Genomic DNA, 16,480 nt, shown 5'->3' with positions numbered 1-16,480 from the left:
AATCATACTATATACCACATCTCCTTTTTCTTCTTTTTAAACTTTTTGTTTTGTATTGGGGTACAGCGTATTAACAACGCTGTGAGAGTTTCAGGTGAACAGCAGAGGGACCCAGCCATACATATATTAATATATGTATACATTCTCCTGCAAACTCCCTTCTCATTCAGGGCTGTCACACAACAAGGACTATTCAATTTTGGTACTTGACAAAGAATACAGAAAAGAATCCTGGGAATCCAAATTCTGTGAGATCTTTCATGATCCCACTGTCCACAAGTGTGTTCAAAAGCCAGGATGTAGCTCAAAGGTCCAAGAGGAGCCACTGGGTTGGTCTTTCATCTTCAGTGTTTATTCCAAATCTCTGAGTTTTCCTTCCAAGGATCACTGGCCTAGAAAATACGCTTTTCTTTCCCCCCACCACCGCGCAGCTTGTGGGATCTTAGTTCTCTGACCAGGGATCAAACCCAGCCACAGCAGTGAAAGCATCGAATCCTAACCACTGGACTACCAGGGGATTCCCTATGCTTCAGTTCTTTTAGCTCAAAATACCAAAGTAAAACTATCTGTCAAGGATTTAAAAGACTGTGAAGGAGAGGAAAACTCTAATTTAACCTACAAACAGGACCCCACTACCCACTTTGTGTTGTTTGGTCCATGGCATCATTTTTCAAATTGAAAAAATTAAATATATATTCAGATTCAGAAATTCTTATTCATATTTATGAAATAGATATACGAATATGTAGACACACATATATATACATATATAGTTACGAAGTCAGAACTTCTGCTATATATATACATTTTTAAAAAGATCATTTATCAGAAAATCAGATGACATTGTGCCTATCACCCAGGGGGCCCTTGGAGAGCAGAGGCTAAGGGCTGCTCACTCTAGACTGGGTATGCATACCCTTGTTCCATCACAGTCCTCACTGGTCCCTAATGTGTATAGATGGCCCCATACTTATGTCTATTAGCAGTCTGGCTCCTGTAAGCAACTGAATTTGCCATCCCAATTTACAATGGTCTTTGTAAGTTAAGTCATGAGGGGGAAAAAAGCATTTAAAAATCACTTGCCTGAAGAACGAGGGATTCTTTATCATTTTCTAAACGGGCCAGTCTTTCTTGATACACATCTCCATTCCCAGGGAGGTGTCCATTCGTCTGAAAAAGGAAGTGATACGTGTCACAGGAAGCCTGACCCTCTTAAACACTGAACTACTGTGGGAAAATAAAAATTGCATATGGTTTTAATCCAAGGAACCTGAATAGAATTCAGCACAGCTGTTACTATTAATACAAAATATTGGAATGCAACATAGTTCATATAAAAACAGCAACAACAACAAAAAAGCACTTCTCATCAAGCAGAAAATCATGACCCAAAAGGGACAGTGACTACTGAGAGTCACTGACAGAGAGTACCCACTTGAGACATGCAAAGCTTTGTTGAGTGTGTGGTTGGGCACAAAATCCCTCTTTCTCCTGAATGCCATCATCAGTGGGAATATACTGAGAGGGCCTTCCAATCCTCCCCTCTCCTCTCACAGCCCCAAATCCAGGGCTGCAAATGCTGGCCTTTAAATGCAAGACTGCAGGCTTCTTTCCGCTACTCCAGTCTCCAAATTACAAAACAAATGTTTCCTTTCTCCCTGAAGCCTTTCTCTGTTTTTCTTTTCAAGACCTTAAGCACTGAGTCCACAATGTCCTCCACTGGCAGCATGCGCCAAGTTCGCTGGCGATTTATCATGTTCTGTTCTGAATTCATCAACAACCTCTGCATTTGCTTGTTCACCTACTATTACACTAAGCTTCCAGGCAGTCTATAAACTCGTGTTATCTTGTAACCTCCACAGCTTCCAGCCCAGAGCTCTACTTAGACTAGTGCTCACTCTTTTTTTCTCCTCCCTTCTGCCCACCCCTACCTTTTTTTTTTTTTTTAATCAGATTTGGGTATGTTTACAGATGGTACAAATGCCAAAGGAAATACAGATTGGGGGTGGAAGTGTAGATTTTTTTTTTCTCAGCCATCTTACATGTGCAAGTGATTAAGGAGACACATTGAAAAGGCTTACAGAGTGAAGACAACATAAAAACGTCATTTTGAAACACAGTAGTATATGTGATGTGTCCCTTGGTATCTCATTTAAATAGTTCATAATCACATAATGTATAATCCCAAAAGAATTTTCTGATTACTCATTCAAATACAACAGAAATACAAACCAGTGGAGTATAAAATAGTTGGACGGGGCCAACCAGAGTTCAACTGAAAAAGCAAATAAACCACCCCAGACTTAGAATCAGAGAAAACACACACTGTATATCCTTACTGCCCAGGACGTAGCTGATGTGACAGCTATTATTTTTCCAGAATCAACTGCTTTTATCATTCTACCTTTCCAATTAATGCATCTTCTAGTATTAGTTCTGGAAATACCAAAAGCTATGTTTTGGGAAGGAAACAAAAACAAACAAAAACAGAGAATTAATGAAAAAGAAAATTGCAGGGTGTTTCTTCTAAAAATATATACATCCCATAAGGCCACAGGAGAATCTGAAACTAGTTAGTAAGCACGCACTATGTGGGTACAATTTTTAACATCAGCTGCTTGACCACATACCTGCACAATTATCACAGCATAATCACAGCCAGAATTAAACGACCAGTATTAGGAGTCTGATGGAGTGGCTAGAAGGACTTCCACCCCTGAGGACTACCAGGAAAATGAAATTTACCTTAACCTCTGGAGGACTGATTTTGGGGAAAGAAGTAGGATGTGTAATGAATGGATGTTCTCAATCTGAGAAAAGTGCTGAGACTCGCCCTACATGACTTTAAATCTCCCATTTTGATCATGAACACTAGCAGGCACCTGCTTTTAAAATTACACAAGCAATGTTTTACAAACATATACGTTTTCCTGGGTAGGGGAAAAAAAAAAAAAAAGCTTTCTCCTTAGTGAGGACAAAAAAAGCAAAAGTCCTCTTTCTCCTGACTGAAGGAGACTATAACAAGATCAGAACTGTTTCTAGAGCAAGTTCTAGAACTGTTTTTTGAAGCTACTGCCTATGACATGGAAATAAGCTGTCCCCAAACCAGTTCTACAAAATGATCCATTTAAAAATTGACCACAATGAGCATGCTCATGTTTCTCAACACTGTATTGATATTTACAAGCAGTCGTAATGCTTGTGAGTAGTTTATTTTTAAACACTAAAATAACTTTAGGAATAAAAGACAAATGAACCACTGCTGGAATAATTATGTACTTTTGAAATATTCTGTTGGTATATTCAAGTAGATAAAGGTCTGTTCTGTTCATACGTTAGTTTCTGCTAATTTTTATTACCTTTGCCTCAAAAATGCTAGCAAGAGGTACATTCCATTAGGCAAATACCCTACTGTCTCTATTCTCCCTCCATCTCCTGTGCCCTACCTCCCAGATCACTCCATGCCTCCCCAAACCCGGCATGCTCTCTCAAACACTAATGCTATTCCTTCTGCATGGACTGTATCTCCAACTCTTTCCCTCCTTGTTCCACCTCATTCCTTAGAATCCACTTCAACTGGGGCTTGGTCTGGAATGTCTTCCATGAGTTGCCTGTTCACTCATATGCTAGTTAACCACATCCAGATGTCCCTTTGTTGCAGCAGGCATCACACTGAATGGACTAGGCTAGACTTGACTACATACAGAACTCTCTGTACCTATAGACTCTGAATTCTTTGTACAGTCCTCTTTCAATCTGATGCACAGTGGGTGCTAACCGACTGCTGAACAAAGGAACACTGATAGATGTTAAATAAACATCAGGCAAATAAAAGATGAATGAATGGTTTTATCCTGGCCTTCTTCCTTCTGAGCAAGACATTTATTCGCATTTCCTCTACTACCTGGTATGCACACACCATGATCACTAGCTCCTTTCCCCTCAAGCCATATCCTCTCTTCCTACCACATTTAAGAGGTGGCTTCATCAGTTCAGTTCAGTCGCTCAGTTGTGTCCGACTCTTTGCGACCCCATGAATCGCAGCACGCCAGGCCTCCCTGTCCATCACCAACTCCCGGAGTTCACTCAAACTCACGTCCATCGAGTCAGTGATGCCAACCAGCCATTCATCCTCTGTCGTCCCCTTCTCGTCCTGCCCCCAATCCCTCCCAGCATCAGAGTCTTTTCCAATGAGTCAACTCTTCGCATGAGGTGGCCAAAGTACTGGAGCTTCAGCTTCAGCATCATTCCTTCCAAAGAAATCCCAGGGCTGATCTCCTTCAGAATGGACTGGTTAGATCTCCTTGCAGTCCAAGGGACTCTCAAGAGTCTTCTCCAACACCACAGTTCAAAAGCATCAATTCTTCGGTGCTCAGCCTTCTTTACGGTCCAACTCCCACATCCATACATGACCACAGGAAAAACCGTAGCCTTGACTAGACGGACCTTTGTTGGCACAGTGCCTTTTTTTTTTTTTCCCGTCCGTGCCGCATGGCTTGTGGGATCTGTTTCCTGACCAGGGATTGAAGCTGGACCTTTGGCAGTCAGAGTGCAGAGCCGTAACCATTGGCCCTCCAGAGAATTCCCTCCAGAACCTTTTCAATGGTCAGTAATTGAGGCCCTCTTGCACGAACTCCCTCATGTACTTCCTTCTTCAACACACAGAATTATATATCGCTTCCTACATCTTCCCTGTCTTTCTTCCTGCCAGTCTCGGGAGAACTGAGTCTTAACTCCTTCTTACAAGCTCACCATTCTTCTATTTTGGAACCTTGACTTCCTGTTTTCCCTGTGAATTGACCTACACTTATCGCCTCCATCCTTATCTCATCAATTTCTTTCTCTCAATGAACTTTCATTCTCCTTTCCAAGATCTAATTCCATGGCACTGTGCCCACCTCTGTACCAGCTCCCACTTCTCTCTGCCTATAGAAATCCACCTTTCACAGCTGCTCCCCACCGCCTCTTTCTTACACCATGTCATTCTCTTCTCCTCTACCGAATTCTCCTCCACATCTTGCCTTGAACTTCATGATTAACTTTTGCTGAAAAGCTAATATTCTGCCAGGGGGGGCTTACAAGTGATTTTATGTATCAGTCATTTATAGTTTTTCAGTGCTAATAGAAACTTTATTACATTTATTTTGATTCTCCAAAAATGCTTATGAAATTCTAAGCCTATAATTAAAAACATATTTGGTATAAACTCTTGTTGGGTGAATTTAACATCCAATGCATTGAAGACCAGCCAGCCCAAATTATTTTACTCAAAATCCCAGAGATGCCTTCAAAAGAACTCTTTCTAGTACCACTCATGATGCAACCTTTTATTGACCACATTCAACCCAGCTGAGAGTTTAGGTCAAAACTGGAATCAACGTGAGGATTTTAACAATGCAATCTTCAACTGACAGGGGGTGCGGAGGGGCAGGACTGGAATACACCAGGAAGGGCAGGGCACAAGAGGCAGCTGGACTGTAACAGTGATCCTTTAATTAAGGGACTTACGGAGTTTGCCAGATTTTCCTGACATAATGGGTGTGGAGGGATATGTCTAAAAAGCTTTATTCCTCATCGAACTATAGAATCCTAAGGGTAGGCAGAAACCACACCCAAGAACGTGAATTGCCTGAACTCACATGGCAGATGCTACACACACCATCTACCCTTCACCATCTAAATAGAAGCTCTTCTTTTTCTATTAATTTCCCTGTAATCATCAAATATAAATACAAAATCAAGTGAAAAGATGTTACAAATGTTAGCATTTTGCATTATATGAGTCTCTTCTTTAAAATGTTTTAATACAGAAAGCTTCAAATATATATAAAAAAAAGACTACAATGACAAGACCCTTTGTACTCATCACCCAGTTTCAGCTTCATGACAGGTGGGAGTCTTCTATCTGTTATTTTTGTAGAAAGTACCATGCTGTGTTTTCCTCTGATTTTCTTCGTTTTACTGGTCTGCATTGGCCTACACCTGGCTCTCTTTTCTCCTCAACCTTCAGTTTTGGTTTGGTGTTCTTTCCTGAGCTCTATCATCCTGTAAAAATCCAAAATCAATATACCAGTAGTGATTTGCTATGATTAAACTTATTTATCTTATAATATAGAACTCCTTTTGAATATAGCATTCCCATATCAGAATGGTAACAGAATTAAAATGGGGAAAAGAATATCAGTCCAATTTTATAGACAACAAATATTTAAAAAGAGTTGGACTAGCACCCTCTCTCTCTCACACACACACACAGTTTCACACTCTTCTCATTTTCCCTCCCCCCGCCACCCAGTAAATATACTAGCCTTTTTTTTTTTCTGTCTAATCTTTTGGCCACACTATGTGGCATGTGGACTCTTAGCTCCTTGACCAGGGACTGAACCCGCACCCCACCCTGCATTGGAAGGCGGAGTCGTAACCACTGGACTGCCAGGGAAATCCCATAAATATACTAGTTTTTAAAACTGCCATACACTTATGATTTCATGATATTTCTTAAAATTCAATATCAAGAAAGGAAAGTGGGGAGTTCTCTGGTGGCCTAGTGGTTAGGACTCTCAGCTTGCACTGCCGTGACTCAGATTCAGTCCCTAGTAGGGACCTGAGATCCCTAACCCTAACCCTAGCCCTAACCCTAAACCCTAACCCTAAACCCTAACCTTCCCACAAGCCACATGGTATGGCCCCCCAAAAGAAAGAAATAAAAAGGAAGGTGTGTTAAACTAAAGCTCATTTAATTAAATGTTATCTTTAGCTACCAAATGATACATCTCATACAGGGTCTTTCACGTCCTAATCACAGTATTAATATTTCTACCACTGTACGCAAACATCCATTGCCTGCTTTCCACTAGAGGAAAGACTGAAATAAGACTTGAATCTTTCAGTCTAGTCAAGGCTATGGTTTTTCCAGTAGTCATGTATGGATGTGAGAGTTGGACTATAAAGAAAGCTGAGTGCAGAAGAACTGATGCTTTTGAACTGTGGTGTTGGAGAAGACTCTTGAGAGTCCCTTGGACTGCAAGGAGATCCAACCAGTCCATCCTAAAGGAGATCAGTCCCGGGTGTTCATTGGAAGGACTGATGTTGAGGCTGAAACTCCAGTACTTTGGCCACCTGATGCGTAGAGCTGACTCATTTGAAAAGACCCTGATGCTGGGAAAGATTGAGGGCAGGAGAAGAAGGGGAGAACAGAGGATGAGATGGTTGGGTGGCATCACTGACTCGATGGACATGGGTCTGGGTGGAGTCTGGGAGTTGGTGATGGACAGGGACGCCTGGCGTGCTGTAGCTCATTGGGTAGCAAAGAGTGGGACACGACTGAACTGAACTTTCAGCCACAAATATCACAGTTACATTTCATTTGGGTCCAACACACAAGACAGAATCTCACATTCTTTTGTACAAAGAGTCAAAGAACACAACACCAACAATGTTGGAAATCAATCCACCAGGCAGGAGCAGTGCTCTGCTGTCTGGTCCTCACATTCGATGTAGTGTGATTAGGATGGAGAGGCCTGCTCCTGGGCTGTAAACAATCATCTCAGGGCAACACTGCTACCATTCAGGGCCTCTAGAGCAGCCCCTCCACCTGGCCAGTGCCCCTTGGTACTATGGTACCTCTGACTCTAGGTCCATCTTGTAAACACCCCACTTATATTTTCCTCCTAAATTTCTACTCAAGTTCAAAAGAACAGCCTCTTCAGGAAGCCCTCTACTTATTCTAAAATCTCATCATCTCATCATTTGCTAAGAAACCCAAAAGGGGAACTAAATTTCACATGCATTTTATCATACCCCAAAACTCAATCACGACCCTCTCCTAGAAAGATATCAGTTTATTCAATGTTGTCAGAAAGTACATCAAAGACTGAAACTCAGAACGATCCTGAATATATGCTGTATTTTCCAAGTCAAGATTACAGACATGATCAGAATCAGACTATGGCTTTGGGTTTTGTTTTTCTGGGTTTTAATTTTCACTGTACTTGTTTCCCAGAGACAGAAGGCATCTTCTTAACTAAACAGTCGAGCAAAAACAAGTGTTCTGGAGCAAGAAAAACCACAGTAGTGGGTCAGCCTCTAAGACTCACTACTCCAAAAATGTAACTATATCTGAAATGCTGGTGAGAACAGCAGATGTCAAGGGCTTTCATCTGCCAGTCTTTTTAGAAGTATCATGACAGCGCTTCCCTCGGAGCGTCTGTGCCACATTAAATTGTCCACGGCCACAAGCAGTGGCTGCCTGTTACACGGCCAGGGCACATCTGCATCTCCTTGTCTGTGCATCCACGGCCAGCCCCGGGCAAAGAGACGGACTGCTTCAGTGTCTCCCAAAGAGTTCTTTTAGATCCTTGAGAAGGGAAGATGGGCTCTACCCCTTCCTCACCTTATTTTCAGGCATATCACGATGCTCCCGAAGCTTCTGGAGTGGGGAGAGGAGTACACACTGAGACTGCAACATTATCCCAGTCACAGGTATGCTCCAAAGTTCCCTGAGTTCCAGATGGATGGAAAACAAAAGCTAAATAAAGCCAGCTCCTATTCTAGGAGTAAAACATATTCATTCATTCACGTATTGTTCATTCCTGTATTCAATATTTATAAAAATCTAAGACACAGACATAGAGAACAAATATATGGGTATCAAGGGGTTAAGGGAGGGTGGGATAAATTGGGAGACTGGGATTAACATATATACACTATTGATACTATATATAAAATAGATAACTAATTAGAACCTATTATATAACACAGGGAACTCTACTTAATGCACTGTGGTGACCTGAAAAAGTCCAAAAGGGAGATAATATGTGTATATGTATGGCTGATTCATTTTGCTGTGTAGCAGAATCTAACACTACTCTGTAAAGCAACTATACTCCAGTGAAAGCTTATTTTTTTAAAACCCAGCTATGTGACAGGCTGCAGAGCTAGCAGAAGAATCTTTTTTACTTTGGGAAGGAGAATTTGAGATTAAGGAAAAATGCTGTGTCTACTTTTCTTGCCACTTACTCTTTCAGGGATCCCCTGGAGGAAGGGATGGCAACCCACTCCAGTATTCTTGCCTAGAGAATTCTTTGGATGGAAGAGCCTGGTGGGCTACAGTCCATGGGGTGGAAAGACTCAGATACAACTGAGTGACCAACACTATTCTTTTTTAACTTACTTTTGTAAAAGAATAGAGGAATCTTTCTTTTTTTTTTTTTTTAATTTTTTTAAAAAAAATCACATGCTCCCCATCCTGAACCCTCCTCCCTCCCAACCTCCCCATACCATCCCCCTGGGCCTTCCCAGCGCACCAGCCCCAAGCATCCAGCATCGTGCACTGAACCTGGACTGGCATCTCGTTCCACACATGACATTTCACATGTTTCAGTGACATTCTCCCAAATCTTCCCACCCTCTCCCACAGAGTCCATAAGACTGTTCTATACATCAGTGTCTCCTTTGCTGTCTCGTATACAGGGTTATCGTTACCATCCCTCTAAATTCCATATACATGCGTTAGTATACTGTATTTATGTTTTTCCTTCTGGCTTACTTCACTCTGTATAATAGTCTCCAGTTTCATCCACCTCATTAGAACTGATTCAAATGTATTCTTTTTAATGGCTGAGTAATACTCCATTGTGTATATGTACCACAGCTTTCTTATCCATTCATCTGCTGATGGACATCTAGGTTGCTTCCATGTCCTGGCTATTATAAACAGTGCTGCGATGAACATTGGGGTACACGTGTCTCTTTCCCTTCTGGTTTCCTCAGTGTGTATGCCCAGCAGTGGGATTGCTGGATCATAAGGCAGTTCTATTTCCAGTTTTTTAAGGAATCTCCACACTGTTCTCCATAGTGGCTGTACTAGTTTGCATTCCCACCAACAGTGTAAGAGGGTTCCCTTTTCTCCACACCCTCTCCAGCATTTATTATTTGTAGACTTTTGGATCGCAGCCATTCTGACTGGTGTGAAATGGTACCTCATAGTGGTTTTGATTTGCATTTCTCTGATAAAGAGTGATGTTGAACATCTTTTCAAGTGTTTGTTAGCCATCTGTATGTCTTCTTTGGAGAAATGTCTATTTAGATCTTGGGCCCATTTTTTGATTGGGTCATTTATTTTTCTGGAGTTGAGCTGGAGGAGTTGCTTGTATATTTTTGAGATTAGTTGTTTGTCAGTTGCTTCATTTGCTATTATTTTCTCCCATTCTGAAGGCTGTCTTTTCACCTTGCTAATAGTTTCCTTTGATGTGCAGAAGCTTTTAAGTTTAATTAGGTCCCATTTGTTTATTTTTGCTTTTATTTCCAATATTCTGGGAGGTGGGTCATAGAGGATCCTGCTGTGATGTATGTCAGAGAGTGTTTTGCCTATGTTCTCCTCTAGGAGTTTTATAGTTTCTGGTCTTATGTTGAGATCTTTAATCCATTTTGAGTTTATTTTTGTATATGGTGTTAGAAAGTGTTCTAGTTTCATTCTTTTTACAAGTGGTTGACCAGATTTCCCAGCACCACTTGTTAAAGAGATTATCTTTAATCCACTGTATATTCTTGCCTCCTTTGTCAAAGATAAGGTGTCCATATGTGCGTGGATTTATCTCTGGGCTTTCTATTTTGTTCCATTGATCTATATTTCTGTCTTTGTGCCAGTACCATACTGTCTTGATAACTGTGGCTTTGTAGTAGAGCCTGAAGTCAGGTAGGTTGATTCCTCCAGTTCCATTTTTCTTTCTCAAGATCGCTTTGGCTATTCAAGGTTTTTTGTATTTCCATACAAATTGTGAAATTATTTGTTCTAGCTCTGTGAAGAATACTGTTGGTAGCTTGATAGGGATTGCATTGAATCTATAAATTGCTTTGGGTAGTATACTCATTTTCACTATATTGATTCTTCCAATCCATGAACATGGTATATTTCTCCATCTATTAGTGTCCTCTTTGATTTCTTTCACCAGTGTTTTATAGTTTTCTATATATAGGTCTTTAGTTTCTTTAGGTAGATATATTCCTAAGTATTTTATTCTCTTCGTTGCAATGGTGAATGGAATTGTTTCCTTAATTTCTCTTTCTGTTTTCTCATTATTAGTGTATAGGAATGCAAGGGATTTCTGTGTGTTGATTTTATATCCTGCAACTTTACTATAATCATTGATTAGTTCTAGTAATTTTCTGGTGGAGTCTTTAGGGTTTTCTATGTAGAGGATCATGTCATCTGCAAATAGTGAGAGTTTTACTTCTTCTTTTCCAATTTGGATTCCTTTTATTTCTTTTTCTGCTCTGATTGCTGTAGCCAAAACTTCCAAAACTATGTTGAATAGTAATGGTGAAAGTGGGCACCCTTGTTTTGTTCCTGACTTTAGAGGAAATGCTTTCAATTTTTCACCATTGAGGATAATGTTTGCTGTGGGTTTGTCATATATAGCTTTTATTATGTTGAGGTATGTTCCTTCTATTCCTGCTTTCTGGAGAGTTTTTATCATAAATGGGTGTTGAATTTTGTCAAAGGCTTTCTCTGCATCTATTGAGATAATCATATGGTTTTGTTTTCAATTTGTTAATGTGGTGTATTACATTGATTGATTTATGGATATTGAAGAATCCTTGCATCCCTGGGATAAAGCCCACTTGGTCATGGTGTATGATCTTTTAATGTGTTGTTGGATTCTGATTGCTAGAATTTTGTTTAGGATTTTTGCATCTATGTTCATCAGTGATATTGGCCTATAGTTTTCTTTTTTTGTGGCATCTTTGTCAGGTTTTGGTATTAGGGTGATGGTGGCCTCATAGAATGAGTTTGGAAGTTTACCTTCCTCTGCAATTTTCTGGAAGAGTTTGAGCAGGATAGGTGTTAGCTCTTCTCTAAATTTTTGGTAGAATTCAGCTGTGAAGCCGTCTGGACCTGGGCTTTTGTTTGCTGGAAGATTTTTGATTACAGTTTCAATTTCCATGCTTGTGATGGGTCTGTTAAGGTTTTCTATTTCTTCCTGGTCGAGTTTTGGAAAGTTGTACTTTTCTAAGAATTTGTCCATTTCTTCCTCGTTGTCCATTTTATTGGCATATAATTGTTGATAATAGTCTCTTATGATCCTTTGTATTTCTATGTTGTCTGTTGTGATCTCTCCACTGTCATTTCTAATTTTATTGATTTGATTTTTCCCCCTTTGTTTCTTGATGAGTCTGGCTAATGGTTTGTCAATTTTATTTATCCTTTCAAAGAACCAGCTTTTGGCTTTGTTGATTTTTGCTATGGTCTCTTTTGTTTCTTTTGCATTTATTTCTGCTCTAATTTTTAAGATTTCTTTCCTTCTGCTAACCCTGGGGTTCTTCATTTCTTCCTTTTCTAGTTGTTTTAGGTGTAGAGTTAGGTTATTTATTTGACTTTTTTCTTGTTTCTTGAGGTGTGCCTGTATTGCTATGAACTTTCTCCTTAGGACTGCTTTTACTGTGTCCCACAGGTTTTGGGTTGTTGTGTTTTCATTTTCATTCGTTTCTATGCAAATTTTGATTTCTTTTTTGATTTCTTCTGTGATTTGTTGGTTATTCAGCAGCGTGTTGCTCAGCCTCCATATGTTGGAATTTTTAATAGTTTTTCTCCTGTAATTGAGATCTAATCTTACTGCATTGTGGTCAGAAAAGATGCTTGGAATGATTTCTATTTTTTTGAATTTACCAAGGCTAGCTTTATGGCCCAGGATGTGATCTATCCTGGAGAAGGTTCCATGTGCGCTTGAGAAAAAGGTGAAATTCATTGTTTTGGGATGAAATGTCCTATAGATATCAATTAGGTCTAACTGGTCTATTGTATCGTTTAAAGTTTGTGTTTCCTTGTTAATTTTCTGTTTAGTTGATCTATCCATAGGTGTGAGTGGGGTATTAAAGTCTCCCACTATTATTGTGTTATTGTTAATTTCTCCTTTCATACTTGTTAGCATTTGTCTTACATACTGCGGTGCTCCGTGTTGGGTGCATATATATTTATAATTGTTATATCTTCTTCTTGGATTGATCCTTTGATCATTATGTAGTGACCTTCTTTGTCTCTTTTCACAGCCTTTGTTTTAAAGTCTATTTTATCTGATATGAGTATTGCTACTCCTGCTTTCTTTTGGTCCCTATTTGCATGGAAAATCTTTTTCCAGCCCTTCACTTTCAGTCTGTATGTGTCCCCTGTTTTGAGGTGGGTCTCCTGTAGACAACATATGTAGGGTCTTGTTTTTGTATCCATTCAGCCAGTCTTTGTCTTTTTGTTTGGGGCATTCAACCCATTTACATTTAAGGTAATTACTGATAAGTATGATCCGTTGCCATTTACTTTATTGTTTGGGGTTCAATTTATACACCATTTTTGTGTTTCCTGTCTAGAGAATATCCTTTAGTATTTGTTGTAGAGCTGGTTTGGTGGTGCAGAATTCTCTCAGCTTTTGCTTGTCTGAGAAGCTTTTGATTTCTCCTTCATACTTGAATGAAATCCTTGCTGGGTACAATAATCTGGGCTGTAGGTTATTTTCTTTCATCATTTTAAGTATGTCTTGCCATTCCCTCCTGGCTTGAAGAGTTTCTATTGAAAGATCAGCTGTTATCCTTATGGGAATTCCCTTGTGTGTTATTTGTTGTTTTTCCCTTGCTGCTTTTAATATTTGTTCTTTGTGTTTGATCTTTGTTAATTTGAGTAATATGTGTCTTGGGGTGTTTAGCCTTGGGTTTATCCTGTTTGGGATTCTCTGGGTTTCTTGGACTTGGGTGATTATTTCCTTCCCCAGTTTAGGGAAGTTTTCAACTATTATCTCCTCAAGTATTTTCTCATGGTCTTTCTTTTTGTCTTCTTCTGGAACCCCTATGATTCGAATGTTGTAGCGTTTAATATTGTCCTGGAGGTCTCTGAGATTGTCCTCATTTCTTTTAATTCGTTTTTCTTTTATTCTCTCTGATTCATTTATTTCTACCATTCTATCTTCTAATTCACTAATCCTATCTTCTGCCTCTGTTATTCTACTATTTGTTGCCTCCAGAGTGTTTTTAATTTCATTTATTGCATTATTCATTGTATATTGACTCTTTTTATTTCTTCTAGGTCCTTGTTAAACCTTTCTTGCATCTTCTCAATCCTTGTCTCCAAGCTATTTATCTGTGATTCCATTTTAATTTCAAGATTTTGGATCAATTTCACTATCATTATTCGAATTCTTTATCAGGTAGATTCCTATCTCTTCCTCTTTTGTTTGGTTTGGTGGGCATTTATCCTGTTCCTTTATCTGCTGGCTATTCCTCTGTCTCTTCATCTTGTTTAAATTGCTGAGTTTGGGGTGTCCTTTCTGTATTCTGGCAGTTTGTGGAGTTCTCTTTATTGTGGCTATTCCTCACTGTGTGTGGGTTTGTACAGGTGGCTTGTCAAGGTTTCCTGGTTAGGGAAGCTTGTGTCAGTGTTCTGATGGGTGGAACTGTATTTCTTCTCTTTGTTCAGTCGCTGTGGGGAGGGAGGGAGGGATGCTGCAAGCAAATAACACTGGCGTCTTGCTCGCAGTGCCTCAGCCACACTGGGTCTGCCCCGCTCACTGTCGTGTAGCCTCCTGCCCACACTGCTCGGGCTCTAGGTTGTTCCGCCGGGAACAATCCGAGGCTGGCCCCGGGTTGCATGTACCTCCCAGGTCCAAGCCGCTCAGGTTCAGGCACTCGGATAGTCCTCAGAGGCGCAGACTCAGTTGGGCCTGAGTATTGTGCTCTTCCCAGGTCCGAGCAGCTCAAGTGATGAGGTGTTTGGCGAGCGCCAATGCTGCGACTTATCGCCTCCCCGCCACTCGGTTATCTGGGCGCAAAACCGGCGCACCTTCTTAGGCAGATGTTAACCGTCCAGACCCCCAAGAAGTTTTAGTTAGCAAAGGAGCCTGCTTACAGTTTTATAGATAATGTCTCTCTGGGGCTGCGATTGCCCCCTTCTGGCTCTGGCTGCCTATCACCGGAGGGGGAAGGTCTGCAGCCGGCTATCTCTGTTCAATTCTTTGTTCCGTCGCTGGCCTGGCGGTCTTAGGTTGGGGCTGGCTTTTCGGCGTAGTAGATATCCCACAGTCTGGTTTGTTAGCCCAAATTATTTCGCTCAGATAGTGCTCAGGTATTCAGGCCAGATTCTTACTCTAAGCGATGCAGCCCGCGCTGCTCCTCCCTGCCCAGCCCCGCTTGTTAATGGCACGTGCAGGCGTCTCTGCGCTGCTTCTCCACTGGGGAGTTACCGTAGGACTCATAATCTTGAGTTTTAATTGTTTATTTATTTTTTCTTCCTGTTATGTTGCCCTCTGTGCTTCCAAAGCTCGGCACAGATTCGCAGTGAGAAGGTTTCCTGGTGTTTGGAAACTTCTCTCTTTTAAGACTCCCTTCCCGGGACGGAGCTCCGTCCCTCCCTCTTTTGGTCTCTTTTTTGTCTTTTATATTTTTTCCTACCTCCTTTCGAAGAGTTGGATTGCTTTTCTGGGTGCCTGATGTCCTCTGCCGGCATTCAGAAGTTGTTTTGTGGAATTTACTCGACGTTTAAATGCTCTTTTGATGAATTTGTGGGGGAGAAAGTGTTCTCCCTGTCCTACTCCTCCGCCATCTTCAGTATGGAACCCCTAGAGGAATCTTTCTATTCAACCCCAACAACTACTGGCAGCCTGGGATTTCACTGAAAGCACCTCTCTCACTGTTCACACACTGGCATCTTTTGATGGAGAACTCTGCTGACTTGGTCCACGTGCTTTCCTGGGAGTTTTCCAGAAGCATAAGGGAAAAACAGGTTTAACTTCAGCTAGGATGTCTCAGTGAGAGATGAGGCACAGCTCGTATAATTGTGATCACATACGGGATACAACCTTAAGATGTATCTTGTTTGCCAAGGCTTGGAAAAACATTCCCTGGAGGCACACAGGAAAAGAGAAAGAAGCTGGCCAGAGACCAGCGGGGATCAAAGGGTGGCGGGGTGGGGATGGCGTGTGCTGCTGGGGGTCAAGGACTCGGGGAGAACAGCTAGAAGCCCTGGAGAAAACACGCCCCGTGTCTGAACTCTTTAAATAAATTATGAGTATTGTTATTTTTAGGAAACATTTAACCCAAGGGACACTTAGAATTAATATTATCTTTTTCAACATAGAGAAAAGATAGAAATGCATTATCATGATTTAACAGATCAGAAGTCAGTCAAGAGCACTTCATTTCCCCCACTGATAGACTACTGGGTTATCATGCCTGATTTGCAGTTTTTACCATGAGTATTTTCATTCACTTTGTTTTCTTTTTAAAATTAATGTATTTGACTGTGTCGGGTCTTAGTTGCAACATGCAGGATCTTGTGCTGTGTGCACGGATTCTCTAGCTGTAGCACATGGGTTTAGTGGCTCCACAGCACGTGGGATCTCAGTTCCCCGACCAGGGATTGAACCTGCGTCCCCTGAACTGCAAGGTGGATTATTAACCACTGGACTGCCAGGCAAGTCCCCCAGACTGTCTTTTTCTGTAA

At 40.9% G+C, this 16,480-nt stretch overlaps 1 protein-coding gene across 8 annotated transcripts in view; it reads right to left on the bottom strand.

Moving 5' to 3' along the window:
• The window catches only part of PPFIBP1 (PPFIA binding protein 1), a 212,123-nt gene that overhangs the window by 48,031 nt on the left and 147,612 nt on the right, over positions 1-16,480 (bottom strand). For all 8 annotated transcript variants that reach the window (XM_070371242.1, XM_070371245.1, XM_070371243.1 and 5 more), the window contains exon 5: positions 1,084-1,170. In XM_070371242.1, coding sequence (XP_070227343.1) covers positions 1,084-1,170 — 87 coding nt within the window. The remainder of the gene's footprint in view (positions 1-1,083; positions 1,171-16,480) is intronic.

This window comes from Bos mutus, chromosome 5, assembly GCF_027580195.1.
Source record: "Bos mutus isolate GX-2022 chromosome 5, NWIPB_WYAK_1.1, whole genome shotgun sequence".
Classification (NCBI taxonomy): domain Eukaryota; kingdom Metazoa; phylum Chordata; class Mammalia; order Artiodactyla; family Bovidae; genus Bos; species Bos mutus.
This window is presented reverse-complemented; position numbering and strand designations above follow the sequence as displayed.